Here is a 23644-nt window from a genome sequence, read left to right as displayed (position 1 = left end):
TGGACTTGATTAACTATTTCCTTTCCCATATTAGGGAAGTTTTCAACTATAATCTCTTCAAATATCTTCTCAGTCCCTTTCTTTTTCTCTTCTTCTTCTGGAACCCCTATAATTCGAATGTTGGTGCGTTTAATGTTGTCCCAGAGGTCTCTGAGACTGTCCTCAGTTCTTTTCATTCTTTTTTCTTTATTCTGCTCTGCAGTAGTTATTTCCACTATTTTATCTTCCAGGTCACTTATCCGTTCTTCTGCCTCAGTTATTCTGCTATTGATCCCATCTAGAGTACTTTTAATTTCATTTATTGTGTTGTTCATCGTTGCTTGTTTCATCTTTAGTTCTTCTAGGTCCTTGTTAACTGATTCTTGCATTTTGTCCAATCTATTGTCCATTCTATCTCCAAGATTTCGGATCAACCTTACTATCATTATTCTGAATTCTCTTTCAGGTAGACTGCCTATTTCCTCTTCATTTGTTAGGTCTGGTGCATTTTTATCTTGCTCCTTTACCTGCTGTGTGTTTTTCTGTCTTCTCATTTTGCTTATCTTACTGTGTTTGGGGTCTCCTTTTTGCAGGCTGCAGGTTTGTGGTTCCTCCTGTTTTTGATGTCTGTCTCTAGTGGCTAAGGTTGGTTCAGTGGGTTGTGTAGGCTTCCTGGTGGAGGGGGCTAGTGCCTGTGTTGTGGTGGATGAGGCTGGATCTTGTCTCTCTAGTGGTCAGGTTCACGTCTGGTGGTGTGTTTGGGGGTGTCTGTGGCCTTATTATGATTTTAGGCAGCCTCTCTGCTAATGGGTGGGGTTGTGTTCCTGTTTTGCTAGTTGTTTGGCATAGGTTTTCCAGCACTGTGGCTTGCTGGTCGTTGAGTGAAGCTGGGTGCTGGTGTTAAGATGGAGGTCTCTGGGAGATTTTCGCCGTTTGATATTATGTGGAGCTGGGAGGTCTCTTGTTGATCAGTGTCCTGCAGTTGGCTGTCCTACCTCAGAGGCAGAGCCCTGCCTCCTGGCTGGAGCACCAAAAGCTTTTCATCCACAGGCTCAGGATAAAAGGGAGAAAAAGTAGAGGGAATTAGTAGAAGTATGAGGAAAGAAAGAAGGAAAGGAGGGTAGGAAGGAAGGAAGAAAGAAAGAAAGAAGCAAAGAAGGAAAGAAGGCAAGAAGGAAAGAAAGGAGGGAGGGAGGGAGGGAGGAAGGAAGGAAGGAGGGAAAGAAGGAAAAAAGACAGAAAGAAAGAAGATACAGTAAAAATAAAATACAGTATAATAAAGTATTGAATTACAAACTTCTTATTTAGAAGAAAAAAAAAAAAAAGGGACGGAAAGAACCTAGGACAAATGTTGGAAGCAAAGCTATACAGACAAAATCTTACACAGAAGCATACACATACACCCTCACTAAAAGAGGTAAATGGGGAAAAATCCTAAATCTTGCTGTCAGATACCACCTCCTCAATTTGGGATGATTCGTTGTCTAAAGGAGGGAAGGAAGGACGGAAAGAAAGAAAGAAAGAACGAAGGTAAAGTATAATAAGGTTATTAAAATTAATTATTAAGAAAAAAAATTTAAAAAAAAACATGGACGGATAGAACCCTAGGACAAATGGTGGAAGCAAGACTATACAGACAAGATCTCACACAGAAGCATACACATACACATTCACAAAAAGAGGAAAGGGGAAAAAAATCATAGATCTTGCTCCTAAAGTCCACTTCCTTAATTTGGGACGATTGGTTGTCTATTCAGGTATTCCACAGATGCAGGGTACATCAAGTTGATTGTGGAGCTTTAATCCGCTGTTTCTGAGGCTGCTGGGAGGGATTTCCCTTTCTCTTCTTTGTTCTCAGAGCTCCCAGGGCTAAGCTTTGGATTTGGCCCTGCCACTGCGTGTAGATCGCTGGAGGGCGTCTGTTTTTTGCTCAGACAGGATGGCGTTAAAAGAGCCGCTGATTGGGGGCTCTGGCGCACTCAGGCCGGCGGGGACGGAGGGGCACAGAGTGCGGGGCGGGCCTGCGGTGGCAAAGGCCGGCGTGACTTTGCACCAGCCTGAGGCGCGCTGTGCGCTCTCCCGGGGAAGTTGTCCCTGGATCCCGGGAACCCGGCAGTGGCGGGCTGCACAGGCTCCGCGGAAGAGGGGTGTGGAGAGTGACCTGTGCTCGCACACAGGCCCCTTGGTGGCGGCAGCAGCAGCCTTAACGTCTCCCGCCCGCCTCTGGGGTCCGCGCTTTTAGCCGCGGCTTGCGCCCGTCTCTGGAGTCCGCGCCCTCAGCCGCGGCTCGCGCCCGTCTCTGGATTCCGCGCTTTCAGCCGCGGCTCGCGCCCGTCTCTGGATTCCGCGCTTTCAGCCGCGGCTCGCGCCCGTCTCTGGGGTTCGTGCTTTTAGCCGCGGCTCGCGCCCGTCTCTGGAGTTCCTTTAAGCAGCGTTCTTAAACCCCTCTCCTCACGCCCCAGGAAACAAAGAGGGAAGGAAAAGTCTCCTGCCTCTTCTGCTGGTGCAGGCTTTTCCCCGGACTCCCTCCCGGCTAGCTGTGGTGCACTAACCCCTTCAGGCTATGTTCAAGCCGCCAACCCCAGTCCTCTCCCTGCGCTCCGGCCTCAGCTCTCAGCCCCGCCCGCCCCGGCGGGTGAGCAGACAAGCCTCTCGGGCTGGTGAGTGCCGGTCGGCACCGATCCTCTGTGCGGGAATCTCCCCGCTTTGCCCTCCGCACCCGTTGCTGTGCACTCCGCAGCTTCGAAGCTCCCCCCTCCGCCTCCCGCAGTCTCCGCCCGCGAAGGGGCTTCCTAGAGTGTGGAAACTTTTCCTCCTTCACAGCTCCCTCCCACTGGTGCAGGTGCCGTCCCTATTCTTTTGTCTCTGTTTTTTTCTTTTGCCCTACCCAGGTACGTGGGGAGTTTCTTGCCTTTTGGGAGGTCTGAGGTCTTCTGCCAGCCTTCAGTAGGTGTTCTGTAGGAGTTGTTCCACGTGTAGATGTATTTCTGGTGTATCTGTCGGGAGGAAGGTGATCTCCGCGTCTTACTCTTCCGCCATCTTCCGCCTTCCTATCCTTCGTTTTGTTTGGAATAAATCCCACTTAATCATGGTATATGATCCTTTCTTTTAATGTATTGTTGAATTCGATTTGGTAATATTTGTTGAGAATTTTTGCATTTGTGATCATCAGGGATATTGGCCTGTATTTTTCTTTTCTTGTAGTGCCCTTGTCTGGTTTTGGTGTCAGGGTAATGCTAGCCTCATAAAATGAGTTTGGAAGTGTTTCCTCCTCTTCCATGTTTTGGAAGAGTTTAAGGATTGGTGTTAATTATTCTTTAAATGTTTGGTAGAATTAAGTGAAGACATCTGGTCCTGGACTTTTCTTTGTTGGAAGTTTTCTGATTGCTGATTCAGTCTCATTAGTAGTAACTGGTCTGTTCATATTTTCTATGATTCAGTCTTGGTAGATGCTTTGTTTCTAGGAATTTATCCATTTATTTCTCCTAGGGTGTCCAATTTGTTATTATATAGTACAGTTCACAGTAGTCTCTTATCCTTTGTATTTCTGTGGTATCAGTTGTAATCTCTCCTTTTTCATTTCTGATTTTACTTGAGTCCTCTGTTTTCTTGGTGATCTAGCTAGTGGTTTGTCTGTTTTGTATGTATTCTCAAAAAACTAGCTCTTAGTTTCATTGATTTTTGGTTTCTTGTTCTTTTTAGTCTCTATTTCATTTATTTTCGCTGTGATCTTTATTTTCCTTCTACTAGTTTTGGGCTTAGTTTGTTCTTCTTGTTATACTTCTCTGAGGTGTAAAGTTAGGTTGTTTATCTGAGTTCTTTTTTTTCCCCCTGAATGTAGGCTTTTATTACTATAATTCCTCTTAGAAATGGTTTGGCTGCATCCCATAAGTTTTGGTAGGTTGTTCATTTGTCTCAAGATTTTTTTTGATTTCTCATTTGACTTGCTTTTTGACTTGACTTATTTATTTTATTTATAGAAGAATGTTTATATGCTTATGTAGCAATTGATAATGTATTTTAACATGTTTGATGATCTGTTACTTAACCCCAGGAGATTAGAAATAGCAAGTAACTGGCAAGTAATAGCTAGAGACTAGAACACTGGTAGAATTGAGGATTGACAACTGACAGCAAGGAAGGCAGCGTTCAAAACAGACAGAAGAACTTAAATGGATAGCATTTTATGACCATTTAGGAGAAGGGCAAGCAAACCTCTGCAGACCTTGAGAGTTTCTTTGCACTTAATTGATACTCATGATAATGCTTTTTGAGTCATTCAAGATATGCTAGATTAGATTATTTATACCCCATTTTTTAAAAAGTAGGAAATGTAATACACTTTCATAAGCATTCTTTATGTTCATGATAATAACTACTATTCTTTGAACACTAATTTTATGCCAGGTCATGCTCATCCTTTTTGCTTATATAATCTAACTTGTCCTTAAAATAATCCTAGGAGGTATGCTTATGAGAAAATTTTGCTTGTGAGAAAATTATAAGTCAGAGAGTTCAAGTAAGCAAGACGAAGTATTTTGTTTGTTTGTTTTTGCCGCACCACACGGCATGTGGGATCTTGGTTCCCCAACCAGGGATTGAACCCGCGTCCCCTGAAGAGGAAGTACGGAGTCTTAACCACTGGACCACCAGGGAAGTCCCAAGACAAAGTTTTATAGATTATGAGTGATGGATTTAAACCAGTGTCTGAATATCTCTAAAAGTTCCTGCGTTTAGCCCCTACAGTGTGGTTCATCCATACAGATGATTTTGAGTTTCACAGCAACCACTGTGTACTTTGGGTCAGCTACTGTTATTTCCATTTGAGGCTCAGAAAAGCAGCTTAGATAAGCGAGTATAAATATTAAGTAGGAACACCAGGATCTTGTTATTATTAGTGTTAATTTTTTCCCTTACCTGGAAAATGTACTAGAGAGAAGGAGTTCCAGTACTGGATAAATTAGGTTTTGCAGGAATAATTTTAGGTTTATTTAACTTTCTCCTTTAATTTTTGTTTAGAGCATAGGCTCTAACAGCCAAACTTTTCCCATAGTTTTCTCACAAAGCTAAATAAATTATGAGCTATTAAGGGTTTTGAGATGTTCTGTTGAAAGATAATAATAGTAAAAGCTAACTATTATGGAACATTTGCTACACACCAGGCACTGCTGTAGCACTTTGTTGGCATCAACTAATTTAATCCTTGTAATTGCTCTATGAGGACTATGTTGTTCCTATCCCTGTTTCACAATGAAGAAACCGAAGCTCAGAGAGGGTAAAAAATTTGACCAAGGCTACCCCATCTTTCATGGCAGTGCTGGGATTAAAATCCTGAAGTCTGGTAGCCCTAGAGTTCAAATACCTGTTTGTTACATTATATATACTGCCTTCCCCTCAAAGAGCTTGAAGCATAAATTTTCAAACTCACAGTAATAGTCTACAGGCTATGATTCTCCTATCCTTATATTGTGTATATGTTTTTTTAATTGAGAATAAGGACTGAAGGAAAGTACATGCAGCATTGAATATGATTTATTTTGATGGTTGGTAGAATGAAGTGACAAGCTGTAATTTCATATTTATCCACAAGATGGTGAAATTCTCATTAGTTTTTAATTTCTTAAAACCATATAAACCATTAATTTATAATCTGCATTTGACACTATTTGTTATAAGCACTTTAATTTCTTTTTACAGCCCATCTGCCGGCAAGGCCAAGATTAGAGCAGCTCACAGGAGAATCATGATTTTGAATCACCCAGATAAAGGTAGGTAAAATTCCTGTTATATAGCTGAAATGGAAATTTATGTGTCACACGTGTTGTGGTTTTTCTTATAAATAAATGAGCCTTTAGATTGGAGTTCAGTGACCCACCGAAGTGATGCATTTATAGTTATCAGTGTTGGAAAACTTTGTTAGCAATTTCTATATATGAGTATCTAACCCCTGTTTGAGGCTCCTAGCATTTTTTAATCTTTTTAAAAAATATTTATTTATTTTACTTACTTATTTTCTTTATTTTTTTGGCTGCGTCAGGTCTTAGTTGTGGCATGCAGGGTCTTTTGTTGTGGCATACGGGATCTTCTTTGGGGCACGCGGGCTTCTTTCTAGTTGTGGCGCTTGGGCTCCAGGGCATGTGGGCTCTGTAGTTGTGGTGCGCGGGCTCTCTGTCGAGGCGCATGACCTCAGTAGCTGTGCTGTGTGTGGGCTTAGTTGCCCCGCAGCATGTGGGATTTTAGTTCCCCGACCAGGGATTGAACCCACGTCCCCTGCATTGGAAGGCAGATTCTTTACCACTGGACCATCAGGGAAGTCCTGAGGCTCCTAGCATTTTGATGGAGAAAGAAAAAACATGACTTGTGGACTCTTTGACTGTATTAACTGATTTGGGCATCATGAATTACATTTGTTTAACCATACACATAAAAGTACAAGACTTGGAGGGTATTCTCTAAATCTCTTAATGTAGTATGTCACAGATGATTCTGAATTTCTTAATTTTATTCTGGAAGGCTCTGAGGCTGAGCTATTTTTTTTTAACTGGCCAGGTTTTAAATGTAGATTTATCTTACAGAAAGACAATTATTATAACTTTAACTACCCTACAGCTGCTTGAGAGAGAAAGCCCATATGTTTATTACTGTTTCTGCTCTAAAATAACAGATGGCAGAAGGTTACACTGTATTTCAGAAGTCAGAAGTGGGGGAGTAGGGGGCAGAGAGTAAAGGGTTTCTTGGATTCTTACAGACTTTCAGTTTTCTAATTATTTTGAAAAAAATTAAAAACAAATTTTGGATTTCTACCCATCCTGACTCCAAAATCAGGCATTCTTTTTCAGCTTTCTCAATTACTGTAAAAATTCTTTTCACTAAATATCATCTCCTTTGGTTTTTGCACTTGCTATTCTTTAGTGTGAATAAACAAAAGAATAAACTTTGAAAAGAGGTTTTGCTTAAAATTTCTAAACAGCTTCAACAGTTACTAAAAGATCCATTCAACTAATTTACTTTGCACTGTGGGCTTTTAGAGTAATTGACTCAGAAAGAAATGTTTAAATGGTTCTGATGAACCTAGGGGCAGGACAGGAATAAAGACACAGACATAGAGAATGGATTTGAGGATGCGGGGAGGGGGAAGGGTAAGCTGGGACGAAGTGAGAGAGTGGTATGGACATACATACACTACCAAATGTAAAATAGATAGCTAGTGGGAAGCAGCCACATAGCACAGGGAGATCAGCTCGGTGCTTTGTGATCACCTAGAGGGGTGTGATGGGGAGGGTGGGAGGGACATGAGGGAGGAGATATGGGGACGTTGTAGAGCAGTTATATTCCAATAAAGATATTAAAGAAAGGAAGGGAGGGAGGGAGGGAATAAAATATTAAAGAAAGGTAGGAAGGGAGGAAGGAAGGAAGGAAGGGAGGGAGGGAGGGAGGAGTTTATCAAGTGTATGCCCTTCTCTCGTTGATTGCGGTGGGATCAAGCACTAATGTATTTCAGATGATTGACAAGTTGTTGATTGTGTCTACTGGCAAGGAAGTGAGCTCTAAAATGTGTCTAAAAGAATATATATTTTTAGATACCTTTAGTAAAATATAGAAAATGTTTATGTTATGAGCCAGTAGTGTTTAAAGAATTACTTGATTTATTCTGAGATTGTATATTTATCAGAATTGGGGTTGTTGGCTGTCCTTAGTGTGCTTACTAGTATCCTCTAGTCTGGCCTTGCATTGGTGGCAGAGTGGGAGGGAATGGATCCGGAAGTAGGAGCCAGCATTCTTCTTCTTCATCTTCTGCCTTCTAGCTAGCAGCATGGCCTTGAACACTCCCCTAACCTCTCCAAATGTCAATGTTATCATCTACAAAATGAAAGGATTTATTTCTAAAGCTTTTTTTGGATATATGATATAATGTAATACTTTTATATACCTATTCAATTAATTAAGAACCCGTACCTTATATTTCTATTCGGATCACATTTTTAACCTAAGAAAGATGCTTTTAATCAACAGTTGTCAACAACAAATGTGACAGCTGTAGACATCTTGTCCATATAATTGCTCATTCACCCAAAATTTTATAATATTTGGAGTTTCAGAGAGTTCATAGACTTCTTAAAACCCATCCATATACTCATAGTTAAGAACTCCTGCTCTAGTACAAGTATGATGATTTAAGGAATATTGCAACTACTTGAGGGAAAAAAATTCATGTTTGATGGAGTTGGGAGATGATAGCTCATAAATCTGGAAATTATCTCTTGAGAAGGAAGGTTGTTTTGTTTTGCTTCATTTTTAATGGGAAGAAGATAATGGATTTTGTTATTTATTTTCACAATGGTTTATATTTTCTGATTTCTAACTCTACAGTAGTTACATTTAGATAAGGGTATTCCTCACCTGGTACAATCTGTCTCTATAAGAAGATAATAGATTTTAAATGAAAGTATCTGTCCTTGCAGAGAAAAAGCCAGGAATGTTTGGGGAAGTATGAGAACGGGCAGCTCTCAGTTTTGCCTGCTCTTCTTACAATTCTTTACCATATTTGCTTGGCCAGGTCACCACTGAGTGTTACTTATAGGTGGTTGCAAACACTTGACTCCTCCACCCAGTGCTTCTGAAGTTCATGCATATTCTTTCTCTCACCACCCCACCCCCACGTGGCTTTTCTCTTGGTTTTGCTACCAGCTGGTAAAACAAAGCGAGAACTTCAAATGTGTGATCAAGGTGACTTGTTACATATTTCATTACTAGCTTGTGCAAAGAAAGTGACACCAGAAAATTAGGTGTGGGAGATAACTGGAAATAAATTTTTTGTAACCAGTTTTAAATGAGCATTCAGATGTGCTTTGGTAAAAGTAAATTTTGAAAAACAAACAAAAAGTAAATTTTGCCTTTTCTTTTAGTGAGATAAAAGGTTAATGCAGTAAAAATGTCTCAGCTCTTTGATCTAATGCTTTTAGAATATCTTTTAGCTTGTATTTTTTTTAAAGTACTGGAGAAAACGATTAGTTATGAAGTTAGTAGTTTGATATTAATGCCTAATGAAAATAGGAAGACAGACTAGGTAAGTTTGAAAAACTGTAGAACCTCAGAGATCTCTCATAGACTGTCTAATCCAGTGCTTCTCAAAATGTAGTTTGCCTGTTCATACCAGGCCAGTTTGTTACCTGTGTGCAACAAATCAAAAACTGAAATCAAAAGTAAGCATTCAGGGCTTCCCTGGTGGCGCAGTGGTTGAGAGTCCGCCTGCCGATGCAGGGGACACGGGTTCGTGCCCCGGTCTGGGAAGATCCCACATGCCGCGGAGCAACTGGGCCCGTGAGCCGCTGAGCCTGCGCGTCCGAAGCCTGTGCTCCGCAACGGGAGAGGCCACAGCAGTGAGAGGCCCGCGTACCGCAAAAAAGCATTCAGAAATCTTTATAGCCATTTGACATTGCTGTGACATCCAAGAAAATTTTTTAAAAAGTGCTTCACCATAGTTTGAGGACACTGGTCTAATCAATGCTGCCTACTAAATCTTTCTGCTCCATCCTGGGAAAAATGCCCTGTTAGCTTTCCTTAAAGATATTTAGTGATGGAGAGCTTCCTGCTTTGCAAAGCAGTGCTCTGATAGGCAGCGGTAACTACTAAAAAGTTCTTCCTTACACTTAGCTGAAATCTGCCTGCCGCAGCACATTGTCAGTCTTTTTTCCATGTATGTCCCCTTTCAATAAACATATAATGCTCTCTCTTCTTTAATAGTATTTAAATCAAAATTAAATTAAATATTGGGATTAAAAGCAAGTCAAAGTAATTATACTGTTAAATGGGTTTTCCTTAATTACCCTTATTGTAAAAGAAGCCAAATTTGACATGAAGCCCTGGTAATAATATATTACAACTTATTACAATATATTGCATTTAAAATATGTATTTCAAACATTTAGAAAAAGGAAGATATGATCACTAAGAGTCAACATGGAATCACTAAGAAAAAGTGATGCCTAATTAGCTCAATTTCCTTTTTTGGTAGATGTACTAGACTATTATTTGTTTTAGAGGGCTCATCTTTCACTTCCCTTCATTTCAACATTTTAATTAGATTTAAGACTTTGTATAAGGTAATTTCGTTTTTCTCACATATTAATTTTCCTTGATAAGTGGTGAGATGTTTAAAAGTAAAGAACATGGCTTATTTATCTTTAGAACCTATGTGTTTGACATTTAATAAATTCTAATTTTTTTCATGAGTGAATGAATAAGCAAATCAATAAAAAGAAGGCATACAAATAAAATGTACAGGTAAAATAGTGTTGTGAAAATGAATATATAATGATCATATCAAAATTTTAAAAGACTTATTAGCTTGATGTGAAATGACCTGAAACTATTCTTTTTATTCATTCAGAAATTATTTATTCAACTTCTACAAGGTGTCAGAACATTGTGCTAATAAATCTTGGGATTTAAACTGTAAAACAGAGTGGGGTTTCCCTGGTGGTGCAGTGGTTAAGAATCCGCCTGCCAATTCAGGGGTCACAGGTTTGAGCCCTGGCCCGGGGAGATCCCACATGCTGTGGAGCAACTAAGCTCGTGTGCCACAACTACTGAGCCTGCGCTCTAGAGCCCATGAGCCACAACTACTGAGCCTGTGTACCACAACTACTGAAGCCCACACGCCTAGAGCCCGTGCTCCTCAACAAGAGAAGCCACCGCAATGAGAAGCCTGTGCACCACAATGAAAACCCAATACAGCCAAAAATAAATAAAAATAAAATAAATAGATTTTAAAAAACCCCAAAAACTGTAAAACAGGGCAACTAAATCCTTGTCCTCGTGGAACATACATTCTAGTGGAGGGACAGACAAAAAACAATTAAACCTATTTCAAATTGCAGTAAGTGCAATAAAGGGCACAATGGCCTGAGATTATAGAATACGGGAAAGAGGCAACTTTACATGGGATGATTGGGGAGGCCTCTCTGAGGAGCTCTAAGGGATGAAAAGAAGCTAGCCATGTGAAGAGTGGTTGGAAAGTTAAGGAACTAGCATGTTCCTAGGAGGAAAGAACTTATTGTGCTTAAGGGAGAAAACTAGTGTGATAGGGGTGTAATAAGCAAGGGGAGAAGCTGCATGAGATGAAGTGGTGCCCAGAGTTTGAAAACAGTATGCTTTATGGTTGTGAAACACTGTAGGTTTTGTATAATATTAATATTCCGTACGATGTCACAGAAAAACCCAAACGACCCAATATTTGGGTCATTTTTGGCCAACCCAATATTTGAACTTTATTCTAAATAGAGTGGGAAGTTACTGTCAGGTTTTAAGCAGTAGAGTGATGTAATTTGATTTCCTTTTTTTAAAGAGATTATGTTTCTCCTCAATCTCTTTTTATTTTTAGGTTCTCTTTGTATTGAAGTAGAAAATACAGGCAGCAAAGTTCACATCATAATATATATCTAAATAAATTTTTACAAACATACTCATATAAACAGCCCCCAGATCAAGGACGAAAACATCACCATACCCCTGAAAAGCGTGGGGGTACTTTCAAGACCCCTTTCAGTCTACCGCAGCCTTAAAAGGAGCCACTATCTTGATGTATATGTCACAGGTTAGCTTCTCTCTTGAATGTCGAGTCATTTGCATCTGGCTGCTTTGGGTCAACATTATCTTTGTGCGATTCATCCATATTGTAATGTGGAGCAGTCATTTGTTCATTCTCATTGATGTATAGCAGCCTTAGCAAGGCGTGCACTGTGGACCCCCAGGAGTTCCTAATACTCCTCTAGGAACTTATTTTCTCCCTTTTCAGGCCTTCTTTGGGTATACAAGGTAATTATTTTTTTGAATGTCATGTATTTTGTATGAAAGCAACAGTTTTCAGACTTTTTCGTCTCAGACCAAAAAGTGTGTCGGTGGAAATGATCAACTAGAGAAATCAATGAATTAGAAGAGATTAAATTTAAATTCAACAGGGGTAAATGTAATGTTCTTTTAGGTCCCCAAAATCAATTGTGTAAATATAGGGCAGAGACTTGGCAGTGTTACACATGAAAAAGAGCCATGGGGGTATATTTGATCTTAAAGGCTATAAGATTCAACGGTATAAAAGCCGCTAGAAATAAGCCAGTGCATTCTTAAGCTGCATTAAAGGGCACACAGTATCTGTATTATGAGACTGAATATTACCACAATCTTCTGTACTTGTCACTCACTTTTTCAACTAATATTTACTACCCAGCTATACTGAGCTGAAGTTAGATCTTGTCCAGAATTTTGTGTCCCTTTCTGGATGCTAGGTTTTGGAAGACATGGACAAACTAAGTAGTATTCAGAGGAAACCAAACAGGATGTTGAGGAGCTGGAAGCAGTGTCATATGAGTAGTCATTCATTCATTCAACAAAACAGAATATAGCAGAAGTAACATTGTATGAATTCTGAGTCTAGGCCTCAAGAAGCTTTGCAGCTTCAGCCGTTATCCTCTTAGAACCTGGAGACTACCATGTGAAGAAGACCAGGTTGGTCTATGCCTCCTGAAGGATAAAAGAGCAAGTTGAGAGTAAGGACTAGCCATCCCAGGTGAAGTCCCAGTGAGGCCACCCTGTACCATCCAGCCCTGGCTCCCCTGACCCAGCTCAGGGGAACTGCCCAGCTAATCCATGGAATAGTGAGGGAAAAAAAACATCGTTGTTGTTAGCCACTAAGTTTTGGGAGTAGTTAGGCAGAAAAGGCTAGTATGAAAAACGTCACATGATATAATAAGAGCTTTTAGAAAAATAAAGCAGAGTGGGGGAGGGGTAGAGATCAGCAGCTGGAGAGGAGGCAGTTGCAGTATTACTTGTATCATCTTAAAATTCTCTGTAAGGGGATAATATTTGAGCAAAGACCTGAGGGAGTAGGAAGTCATGCAAAAATCTTAAGAAGAGTATTTTAGGCAGAAGGAACATCAAGTGCAAAGGTCTTGGAATGAGAACATACTGTGTATTTCTGGAATTGTAAGGAGATTGGCTAGAGTGTAGTGAGAAGGAGAAAAGTGGTAGGAAATATGATTGGAGAGAACATCCAGGGCCAGATGATGACGTAGCTGGAGAGCTAATGCTAAGAACTTTGGCTTTTACCTTCAAGTGTAATGGGAATGATATATCTGATTTACAATATGGGAAAGTCTGCTTTGGCAGCTGTGGAGAAAAGATAGCTATAGGATGTCAAGAGTGGAAGCAAGGAAGTTAGTACAGAAAATTGTTACCAAAGAAAGAATGATACTGATTTACACTATGGGTTTTGTAACGAAGGAGGTAAAGAATGGTCCAGTTCAGGATATATTTTGAAGATAAAGCCAACAAAGCTCATGGATTGGAGGTAGTAAAAATGAAGAAGGGTAACTCCTAGGTTTTTGGGTGAAGCAATAATGAATAAGAAACCTTGCTATCGTGAGAAAATTGGAGGACTTCTATGCAATATCTAATACTTAAAATGTTGCATGAATATGTGAAGTCTCTCTTCTGTGCCTTTATGGAGGCAGAATTATGTTCACTTAGAAGAAACTATGAACAGTGAAGATTGGACCTCTATAAGGACGACTGTGCTTGTAGTTGGAGCTATCCTAGTTCCCCTTCATGAGATATCAGTCAACTAGTAATTACAAGTACCTACTGGGAGCTAGGCACTGTTCTAGGCACTGGAGCTACAGCAGTGGAAAAAGTGACGTTCAAGCAAAGCAGTAAAGGTAACCTGAGATTGAGAACTGTTGGAGGACAGTTTGTTGGTGATGTAATAGGAGGTATTCATGTATTGTGTAACAGGTAAGAACCCTTTAAGACTCTTCCAACCCTAGGTTTCTGTGATTCTCTATAAGGATCTGATAAACTGAATCAGACTCAAAGTATTCTTCAGAGCCTTCTGTCTGTTGTTTTAAAACAGCTATATTGAGATATAATTCATGTACCATATGATTCATCCATTTAAAGTGTACAATTCAGTAGTTTTTGGTATATTTACAGATGTGTACCACCATTACCACAGTCAATTTTAGAACATTTTCATCACCTCAGAAGGAAACTCTATCATCCTTTAGCTCCACCCGCACCCCATCTCCCAATTCTCAGTTCTGTTCCGTTGATCTGTATGTTTGTCTTTGGTGCCAGTACCACACTGTCTTGATAACCTTTGCCTTGTAATAAGTTTTAATTTTTTTTTTTTTTTGCGGTACGCGGGCTTCTCACTGTTGTGGCCTCTCCCGTAGCGGAGCACAGGCTCCGGACGCGCAGGCTCAGCGGCCATGGCTCACGGGCCCAGCCGCTCCGCGGCATGTGGGATCTTCCCGGACGGGGCACGAACCCGCGTCCCCTGCATCGGCAGGCGGACTCTCAACCACTGCGCCACAAGGGAAGCCCTTTGCATAGTTTTTTGATTACTGATTCAGTCTCTTCACTTGTAATAGATCTATTCAGATTGTCCATTTTTTCTTGAGACAGTTTCAGTGATTTGTGTCTTTTGAGGAATTTGTCTAATTTTATATATGTTTTCTAATTTGTTGAAATAGTTATTTATAGTACTCCTTTATAATTATTTTTATTTCTGCAAGGTATGATAGTAATATCCTCTCTTTGATTTCTGATTCTAGTAATTTGAATCTGTTTTCTTTTTTTCTTGGTCAGACAAGCTAAAGGTTTGTTTTGCTGATCAACAAGCTAAGGACTTCTTTTCAAAGAACCATCTTTTGGGCTGGTTGATTTTCCCCGTTGTTTTTCTATTCTCTCTTTCATGAATTTTTGTTTTAATTTTTATTATTTCCTTTCTTCTTCCTGCTTTAGGTTTAGTTTGCTCTTCTCTTTCCAGTGTCTTAAGGTTGAAGTTTAGGTTATTGATTTGAGATCTTTTTTTCTTTTCTTTTTTATTTAATTTAATTTGTTCATTCATTCATTCATTCATTTATTTTGGCTGAGTCAGGTCTTAGTTGAGGCAGGCAGGATCTTCGTTGCGGCATGTGGGGTCTTTTGTTGTGGTGCGCAGGCTCTTCATTGCAGCACATGGGCTTCTCTCTAGTTGTGGCATGCGGGTTTTCTCTCTCTAGTTGTGGTGCACAGGCTCCAGGGCTCATGGGCTCTGTAGTTGTGGTGCGCGGGCTCCAGAGCATGTGGGCTCTAGTTTTGCAGCGCGAGAGCTCAGTAGTTGTGGCGTGCAGCTTAGCTGCCCTGTGGCATGTGGGAACCTAGTTCCCAGACCAGGGATCAAAGTCACATCCCCTGCATCAGAAGGCAGATTCTTTGCCACTGGACCACCAGGGAAGTCCCTAGATCTTTTTTCTTTTTTAACCCAGGAACTTAAAACTATAATTGCTCTCTAAGCACTACTTAAGCTATGGCCTGTAAGTATTTATTTCCCAAATTTGTCCTTGCTATTGATTTCTAATTTCATTCAATTGTGGTTGGAGAACATAATGTATTGTTTCTATCCTTTTAATTTATTGAGGTTTGTTTTATGGCCTATCATACAGTTTCTCCTAGAAAATGTTCCATGTGCACTTGAGAAGAATGTATATTCTGTTGTTGAGTGAAGTGTTCTGTAAATATCTGTTAGGTCTAGTTGGTTTTAAGTGTTGTCCAAGTCTTCTACTTCCTTGTTGATCTTCTGTCTAGTTGTTCTATCCATTATTGAAAGTGGGGCATTAATTCTTATTGTTGAATTGTCTGTTTCTCTGTTCATTTTTCTTCGTTTTCGTTTCGTATATTTTGGTGCTCTGTCGTTAAGAGCATATATATTTATAGGAACACTTTTTTGTTTTAAACTCTATTTTGTCTCATGAGTATAGCCATTCTAGTTTGTCTGTGGTTGGTGTTTCATGATACCTCTTTTTCCATCCTTTTGCTTTCAGTCTATTTGTGCTTTTGAATCTAAAGTCTGTCTCCTGTAAACAGCCTTTAGTTGGATCATGTTTTTTTAATCCAACCTGACAACCTAATGACAGGTTGGATTGTTTATTCCGTTCACATGCAATTTTATTATTGATATAGTTGGATTTATGTCTGCATTTGTTTTTTAAAAAATATTTATTTATTTATTTGCTGCATTGGGTGTTTGTTGCTGTGTGTGGGCTTTCTCTAGTTGCAGTGAGCAGGGGCTACTCTTCATTGCGATGTGTGGGCTTCTCATTGCGGTGGCTACTCTTGCTGCGGAGCATGGGCTCTAGGTGCATGGGCTTCGGTAGTTGTGGTGCGCGAGCTTAGTAGTTGTGGCACACAGGCTCTAGAGTGCAGGCTCAGTAGTTGTGGTTCACGGGCTTAGTTGCCCTGCGGCATGTGGGATCTTCCCAGACCAGGGCTTGAACCTGTGTCCCCTGCATTGGCAGGCAGATTCTTAACCACTGTGCCACCAGGGAAGTCCCTGCATTTGCTTTTTGTTTTCCATGTCATGTCTTTTTTACCCCTCGTTAGTCTTCCTTTATTGCTTTCTTTTGCACTGAATATTTTCTAATGTAGTATTTTGATTTTATTATTTCATTATTCTTGAGGGTTTTTAAAAGTGATTGCTCTAGGGTTTACCATATACATCTTAATTTCTCAGAATCAGCTTCAGATTTATACTAGCTTAATTCTTATAATATATATGGAAATATTACTTCTATATAGCTCTGTTCCCATTTTCCCCCTTTTGTGGTATTATTGTTATACACATAACGTCTACTAATGTTACAAGCTGAACAGTACATTGTTAGAATCATTACTGTCTGCTGTTATTTTCTTAATCTGTAACAGCTTTGCTCCTATACACCTTTGTGCTATTACTAGCATGTGTATTATGCATGTATTATATTTCTGTGTTACAGACCAAACAGTACATTTTATGCATATTTTTTTACAGTTACCTTTTCAATCAGTTAAGAGAAGAAAGCAAAATAGGCATTTATATTGTCTTTTATAATTACACAGTTACATTTACTAGTGCTCTTTGTATATGTAAATTCAGATTACCATCTGAGGTCACTTTCTTTCAGCCTAAATAATTTCCTTTAGTATTTCTTCTAAAGTGGATCAGTTAACAATAAATTCTTTCAGTTTTTGATTATCTAGGATAGTGTTTATTTCACCTTCATTTCTGAATAACAGCTTTGCTGAATGTATGGCATTCTTGGTCAACAGTTTTTTCTTTGAGGACTTTATGTTATACCACTGTCTTCCTGGCCTCCATTGTTTTTCTGCTAAGTTAGCTTTTTATGTTATTGGGTTCCTTTATAAGTGTCACACTGTCTTTCTCTTGCTACTGTTAAAAGATAAACTGAGGCATATTAAAAACTTTAAGAGTTCGTTTGAGCAAAAATTCATTTGAATTGGGCAGCACCAATCCGAAAGTGGTTAGGAGCCCTCTAGTGGAAAGGTTTTTATAGAGAAGAGGCCGAACCAAACCAAGAAAATTATTTGGCTGTAGCGTAAGCATTTGCTTTACTTGGAAAAGTCTAGTTGGCTGTTTGTGATTCGTTGTACTCAGGTTTTAATTTCTTAATGTGGAGAGATTTATAGCCTTAGGTTTTAGTTTGATTATGTAGTCTACTAAGGCATTAAAGCCACCTCAGTCTAATGGCCTCATTTTTTAATTAATTTAATGCTGCCTTCCATATTCTCTCCTTGTCTTTGACTTTTAGCATTTCTTAATGATGTGTGTTTTAGGCCTTATTAAGTTTATCCTACTTGGAGTTTGTTGAGCTTCTTGGATGTGTAGGTTATTGTTTTTCAATAAACTTGGGAAATTTTTAGCCAGCATATCCTTAAAGGTTGTTTTTTCTCCTTTCCTCTCCTGGTGCTCCCATTTCATGTATTTTTATGGATTTTATGATGTCCCACATTTCTCTGAGGCTCTGGTTTTTTCTCCTTCTTTCCTTTTTCTCTCTGATCTTTGGTTTGCATAATCGCAATCATTGTATCTTCAAGTTTGCTCATTCTGTCTTATGCCAGTTCAAATCTACTCTTGAGCCCCTCTAGTGATTTCTTTTTTTAATTTTAGTTCTGTGAATGTATAATGGCTACTTTGGAAACTTTTTCCATAAATCCAGCATTTGGTCCCTCTCAGAGATAGTTTCTGTTGCTACTTTTTTCATGATGTGTGTATGGGTCATACTGTCATACTTGCCTGTTCCTTTACATGCCCCGAAATATTTTGTTGGAAACTGAATATTTTAGATTATGTATTATAGCAGCTCTGGGTATTGGTTTGCCATCCCCCACCCCCCAGGCCAGCTTGTTATTATTATTTGTTTATTAACTGGCTGGGTGGTTTTAGTGAAGTAGCCAGAGGTCTTCTCAGCTTGCCTATCCTGGTGTGAAACCACCATGCCTTGTGGGCTGGGAAAAGAGCTGTTGAGGTCCCAGTATTTATTCTAAGGGAGCCGTGTCCACAGTAGAGCCTCTGTTCCACTTTCCTGTGGCTGAGCCTCAGCACCAGGCAACTGGGAGTAGGAAGAGAAATACGAAGGTCCATCCTGCTCCTCCCAGAAAGAAAGCCCTCTGTCCGGGAGCTGGGGAGAGATGGAGGCCTGTGTTTCTGCTAGAGCAGTCTAGCATGGAGTCTCTGCCTTGCTGAGCTGGGAGGGGAATAGGAGGGAGCCGTTTACCACAGATTCCTACTGACTTCTCATAGATCTTCTCTAGTAGATTTTTCTTTTTTCTTTTTGTTTTTAAGATCGTTTCTAGAGGTTACAAATGGTTGGGGGTTATTATATAGTTTTCACCAGTTTCACTGGGGAGCAGATCACTGGAACTTCTCTGAAGTTCGGAGAAGTCAATCTCCTATGTGCTTCAATGTGATTTTAACATCTTTCTTTTAAGAAGGGTGGGTGGCTTTTAAGAACCCTTCAGATCAGCAGATGGCAATACTTCTTACTTCTGTCTTACAGACTTGGGATGTAGACATTCATAAGTTTTAACGAGAGTTAAGGAATATATGGATCTGCATAAGGAAGACCCAAGGAAAAAAGGAACTTATATATTCTTAATCCTCACATTGGTGTACTTTCTTTGAAACTCACATTAGTAATAAGTTATACAGGCATACCTCAAAGATACTAGGTTCAGTTCCAGACCACTCCAATAAAGCAAATATTGCAATAAAGCAAGTCACACAAATATTTTGGTTTCCCAGTACATACAAAAGTTATGTTTACACTATACTGTTGTTCGTTAAGTGTGAAATAGCATTATATTTAAAAAACAATGTATGTTCATACCATAATTAAAAAATAAACCTGTTGTAAAAATGGCACTGATAAGACTTACTTGACACAGTGTTGCTGCAAACCTTCAATTTGTAAAAGACTCAGTATGTACAAAGTGCAATAAAACAAAGCATGAGAAAACAAGGTATGCCTGTACCTAACTTTGTAACAATTGTTAGTTGTAGAATATTTGCTTATTTTCTCTTGTGCTGGTTAGGATTGTTTTACCCAGATGTTTTGCAGATATTTATTTTTAAAGCACCCACTCGTAACACACTTGTTTATCCTGTTTTCTGTCTCTCTGAAGTGATTTTACTTTTCTGAAACTGGTACTTGATGCAAGAAAATAAAGGAATAGTGATTCACCACTTCCTTCTCCCCATCAAGGACACGTCTCCACTCCCTTCTGTGTACTCAGAGCTGTGCTGATAATACAGAGAGATGTAAGACATGATTGCTCTTCAACGTATTTATTATGTAATGAGTAGATAGACATATACTTTAAAAGTAAACCACAAGGCATGATTTCAATCTTCCTAAGAAGGAAGAGGACCTGGGATGGGGTTACCGGCTTGAAGAAAGTAGAAAAGGTTTATAACAACCAAATGTTTAACATGGTAGGAGTTGAATAAGCAAAGAAGTTTGTAAAGAGAGTGAGAGACAGTGTGGTGTGGTAACCTTCCTGGGAATCCTGACTCCACCTCATTTTAACTCTGTGGCTAGTGTTGGGCAAGTAACTGAACTTTTTTGTGATTCAGTTCTCTTTAATGAAAATAAGAATTGAGCAACTACAAAGGATAGTTGGAGGAACCAAATGAAATACTATATTAGAATAATGCCTAGTTACTATGCTCATCACAGTGGTTTTGATCATGGGTTTGCTGAGCCCCAGTTATTTTTGGACAGTATGAGTCGATAGTGTCATCAAACTTCATTGAGGTCAATGTATATCCAGTGTTAGTTTTTTGATAATTTTTTTTATTAATTAATTTATTATTTTTTTATTTTTGGCTACGTTGGGTCTTCGTTGCTATGTGCGGGCTTTCTCTAGTTGCGGTGAGCGAGGGCTACTCTTCATTGTGGTGCGGTGGCTTCTCTTGCTGCGGAGCACAGGCTCTAGGTGCGTGGGCTTCAGTAGTTGTGGCAGGTGGGCTCAGTAGTTGTGTCTCATGGGCTCTAGAGCACAGGCTTCAGTAGTTGTGGCACACAGGCTCTAGAGCACAGGCTCAGTAATTGTGGCTCACAGGCCCAGTTGCTCCACGGCATGTGGGCTCTTCCCAGACCAGGGCTCGAACCAGTGTCCCCTGCATTGGCAGGCAGATTCTCAACCACTGCGCCACCAGGGAAGCCCAGAGGATGAGTATTCTAATTAAATGCAATCCAGATGATTCCCCCAAGAAACCTGAGCAGGATCGAAAGATTCAAAACTGTATTGTTTCCATTAAATAAAGGATATGTATCCTATATATTTTATATTAGTCAAGATTCAGTGCCAGAAACCAGAGGTTTTAAGCAGGAGAGCATTTAGTGCAGGGAATGAATGGTTACAAATTGTTGGAAGGTCTAAAGGAGTACATTTTAGACTTGGCTTACAAGAATGGCTCCCCTAGTAATTACAGAGCTGCGCTGTCAGGGCAGCTACTCATTGACTACGTCATGGACTGCCACTAGAACTGTAAGGAAAGCACAGCTGCGGCCATCACTACACCATGATTTCACCTGCTAGCAGCAGTAACAAAGAGGCCCAGCAAGAAAACCTTTCTCTTCAGCCTTTCAAATCTCACAAGACTGCCTCTCATTGATAGATCCTAATTTGAATCAAACACTACTTGAAGAGAATATAGGAATCGTAGTTTTAGGCTTAGGGCCTTTTCCAAGTTTTAGGAAGGTAGAATGAGTGCCGAACCCAAAGTTTCTGCCATGCACATAATTGAGAAGTCCAGTGTCCCTCTCATTAAAAGAGGGTGAAGGGTAATTCAATGTTTTTCTGAATAAACTGTCAATTTTTTTCCTCTGACATTGCCATCAATAAATATAATGTTTAATGAGACTTTCGATCTTCCATGCCTTTGATTTTTTTTCTTTCTGCTAAATGAGCATGTTATGGCCAGTGATTTAAATATCCAGAATTCATATCAATCAATTAAAGGTTATGTTTGAGTTCAATTAATATTTTGGTAGTTGTTGAGGATATACAGGATGCCTGGCATTACATTGGTAACTCTCAAAATTTAACCAGCTTGTTACCAAGATTGACATTACCTAATTCTGAGATCATTTTCAAAGATAATCCTGAAGTCAGTTTATTTCAGAGTCAAGTGCATATGGAAACTTGCATCAATTTCATTTGTAATTCTTATTGTATATTCAAGGGCACTCTGTGATATAATCCGTAAGTGTTTATAGCGATTCAGATCTTGATGTGAAAATGTCAGTGATATCTTCAAGAGTAAAAAACTAAATATAGCTCCTTCAGCATTGCCCTTATGCTGTTCTGTTTCCCTGCTTTCTTCCCCCCCACCCCCTTTTTTTTTCTTCTTTTTCCTTTTTAAAATGGGTGGTATGATATCAGTAAAAGGCCTGGATAAAGTCAGGACAATATACACACCAGTGCTATCTAGATGTTTTTGGTTTGTTGTGCACTACTGAGGTCTTATGTTTTCAACAGCTATAGATCATTTGTACTCAAGGGGAGAAAAAAAATGAAAAACACAAAGGGACTGGTGAACTGTAATATGATTGTTAGTTCTAGTGTTAAGCAATGAAAGTGTTCAGGACTAGAAGTTAGAAGGCATATGATGCTTAAATAGCTTTAACGTGACAGTTTTGGGGCCAGTATTTTTGTATGTCAAAAAGCGTCTGTTTGTGATTTATAAAGATTCTGAATTTGAAATTCACCTCAGTTTTCCTCTTGCTCTTTGCATTAGCAGTAATTCATTGTGAAGAACTCTAAAAAAGAACTGACAGTTTTATTTTAGGGCACAGTGACTCTAAGTCTGTACTCCATAAGTACTATATTTCATTTGAGACTTTAAAAACTGTCAATAATGAAGTGTGTTTTAATCCATTTACTTTTCTTTGTCCTCTCAGGTGGATCTCCTTACTTAGCAACCAAAATTAATGAAGCAAAAGACTTGCTAGAAGCAGCCACCAAACACTGATTGATGCTCAAGGACCACTCTGAAGGAGAAAAAGGGGGACCTTATAAAAAACGTCCTGCAAGTTAATCTAAATCATGACCTTCATAATTTTCATACATGTAGTGACCACAATTATTTCTTCCACTACTAAGCTATATAATAATAAAAGAGGAACAATCCATCTTTGTTTTATCTTTCAGAGGAACAGGTTAAAATTCAATCACTGATCTTTCCCCCTTATTTTCTTCCTCTCTCTGATAGTCATACATTTTAAGACTTCTGTTAGTTCCGAATTCCTCCCACCCACCCCCAACCCCCCGTACAAGTATAATCATTGGTAATATAATTGGAATTTGTGAGCGATGGGTAGAAAGTTTCTTGCTGCTTATACTTATGCTCATGTTGTCCCTTGTTTCCTCAGAGGAATTTAGTACTCTGCCTATGTAAGGTGCTTTAAATATTTTGAGACCAAACACTGACTGCCATCCCGGGGAAGTGATTTGAAAGTTGATTGAATTTACTAAATGGTGTTTTGTAAAGCAGTGGTTAGGAAAGAACTCTGCTCTCCCTGAGACCCTATAGCTGAAGCATGGGAACTTGGAGAGCGACTAAAATGATTAAAGGTTTACAAAATGAGCCCTGTGAGGAAAGTCTGAAAAGAGCTGGGAGAAGTCTGAGGGATTTGTATTTAATTATAGTCTTCTGGTACTGTATATTTATTCAATTATTCATTCTACAAATATTTATTAACCACTGTAACGTGCGAGGCACTGTAAGGTTCCTTGAGAGTTACAGGTGTGAACCAGTCATGGGTCGTGACCCAAAGGGACTTACAGTTAGGGAAAAGATAAACCACACAAATACTATTTGAGAGGCAATGCTAAAGAAGTTCAGAAAAAGAAAACAATATTTTAAATTCAGCATCAGGGGGAGCTTCATAGAATCACGAGTAGCATAGACCTTGGCTTTAAAAACAGTGAGATATACCATATGATTGGTGACTCTTTTGTTTCCCCTGAGATCAGTCACAATTAGCAGAAATAGGATGTATTAGTTAGTTTGATTAGAGTGCAGGGTTTCTCCAAAGCAGGGGATGAACACATGGTCTGGAACTCCTGGCCCTGAAATGTACAGCATGTTAAATTATTTTCTCAAAACAGCCCCTGGTCATCATCACTTTACTATTCTAAAAGTGAGAAAAGAGACTCAGAGGCAGAATACCAGCGTTATTTTCTAGTACTCCTTCACAACCCTGGGTTCATCCCAGATAAGCTGAACTATTGTATTTCATCTATCTTAAAATGCTTTCTTAATATTCTAGACACATTTTTCAAT

General features: G+C 39.4%; 1 protein-coding gene across 6 annotated transcripts in view; it reads left to right on the top strand.

Annotated features, from left to right (window-relative positions):
* DNAJC15 (DnaJ heat shock protein family (Hsp40) member C15) overlaps positions 1-23644 on the top strand; it is a 213956-nt gene that overhangs the window by 45818 nt on the left and 144494 nt on the right. For 3 of the 6 annotated variants that reach the window (XR_009559864.1, XR_009559865.1, XM_060288271.2), the window contains exon 5: positions 5677-5747. Coding sequence is in view for 3 of the 6 variants with exons in the window: in XM_060288271.2 (XP_060144254.1) it covers positions 5677-5747 (71 nt within the window). In the remaining 3 variants the exon portion in view is untranslated. Of the gene's footprint in view, positions 1-5676; positions 5748-19476; positions 19613-22259; positions 22503-23644 lie in introns of those variants that run through there. The other 3 variants (XM_030882171.2, XM_060288272.2, XR_009559867.1) reach the window with 2 other exon arrangements.

Source organism: Globicephala melas, chromosome 18 (genome assembly GCF_963455315.2).
Source record: "Globicephala melas chromosome 18, mGloMel1.2, whole genome shotgun sequence".
Lineage (NCBI taxonomy): Eukaryota > Metazoa > Chordata > Mammalia > Artiodactyla > Delphinidae > Globicephala > Globicephala melas.
This window is presented reverse-complemented; position numbering and strand designations above follow the sequence as displayed.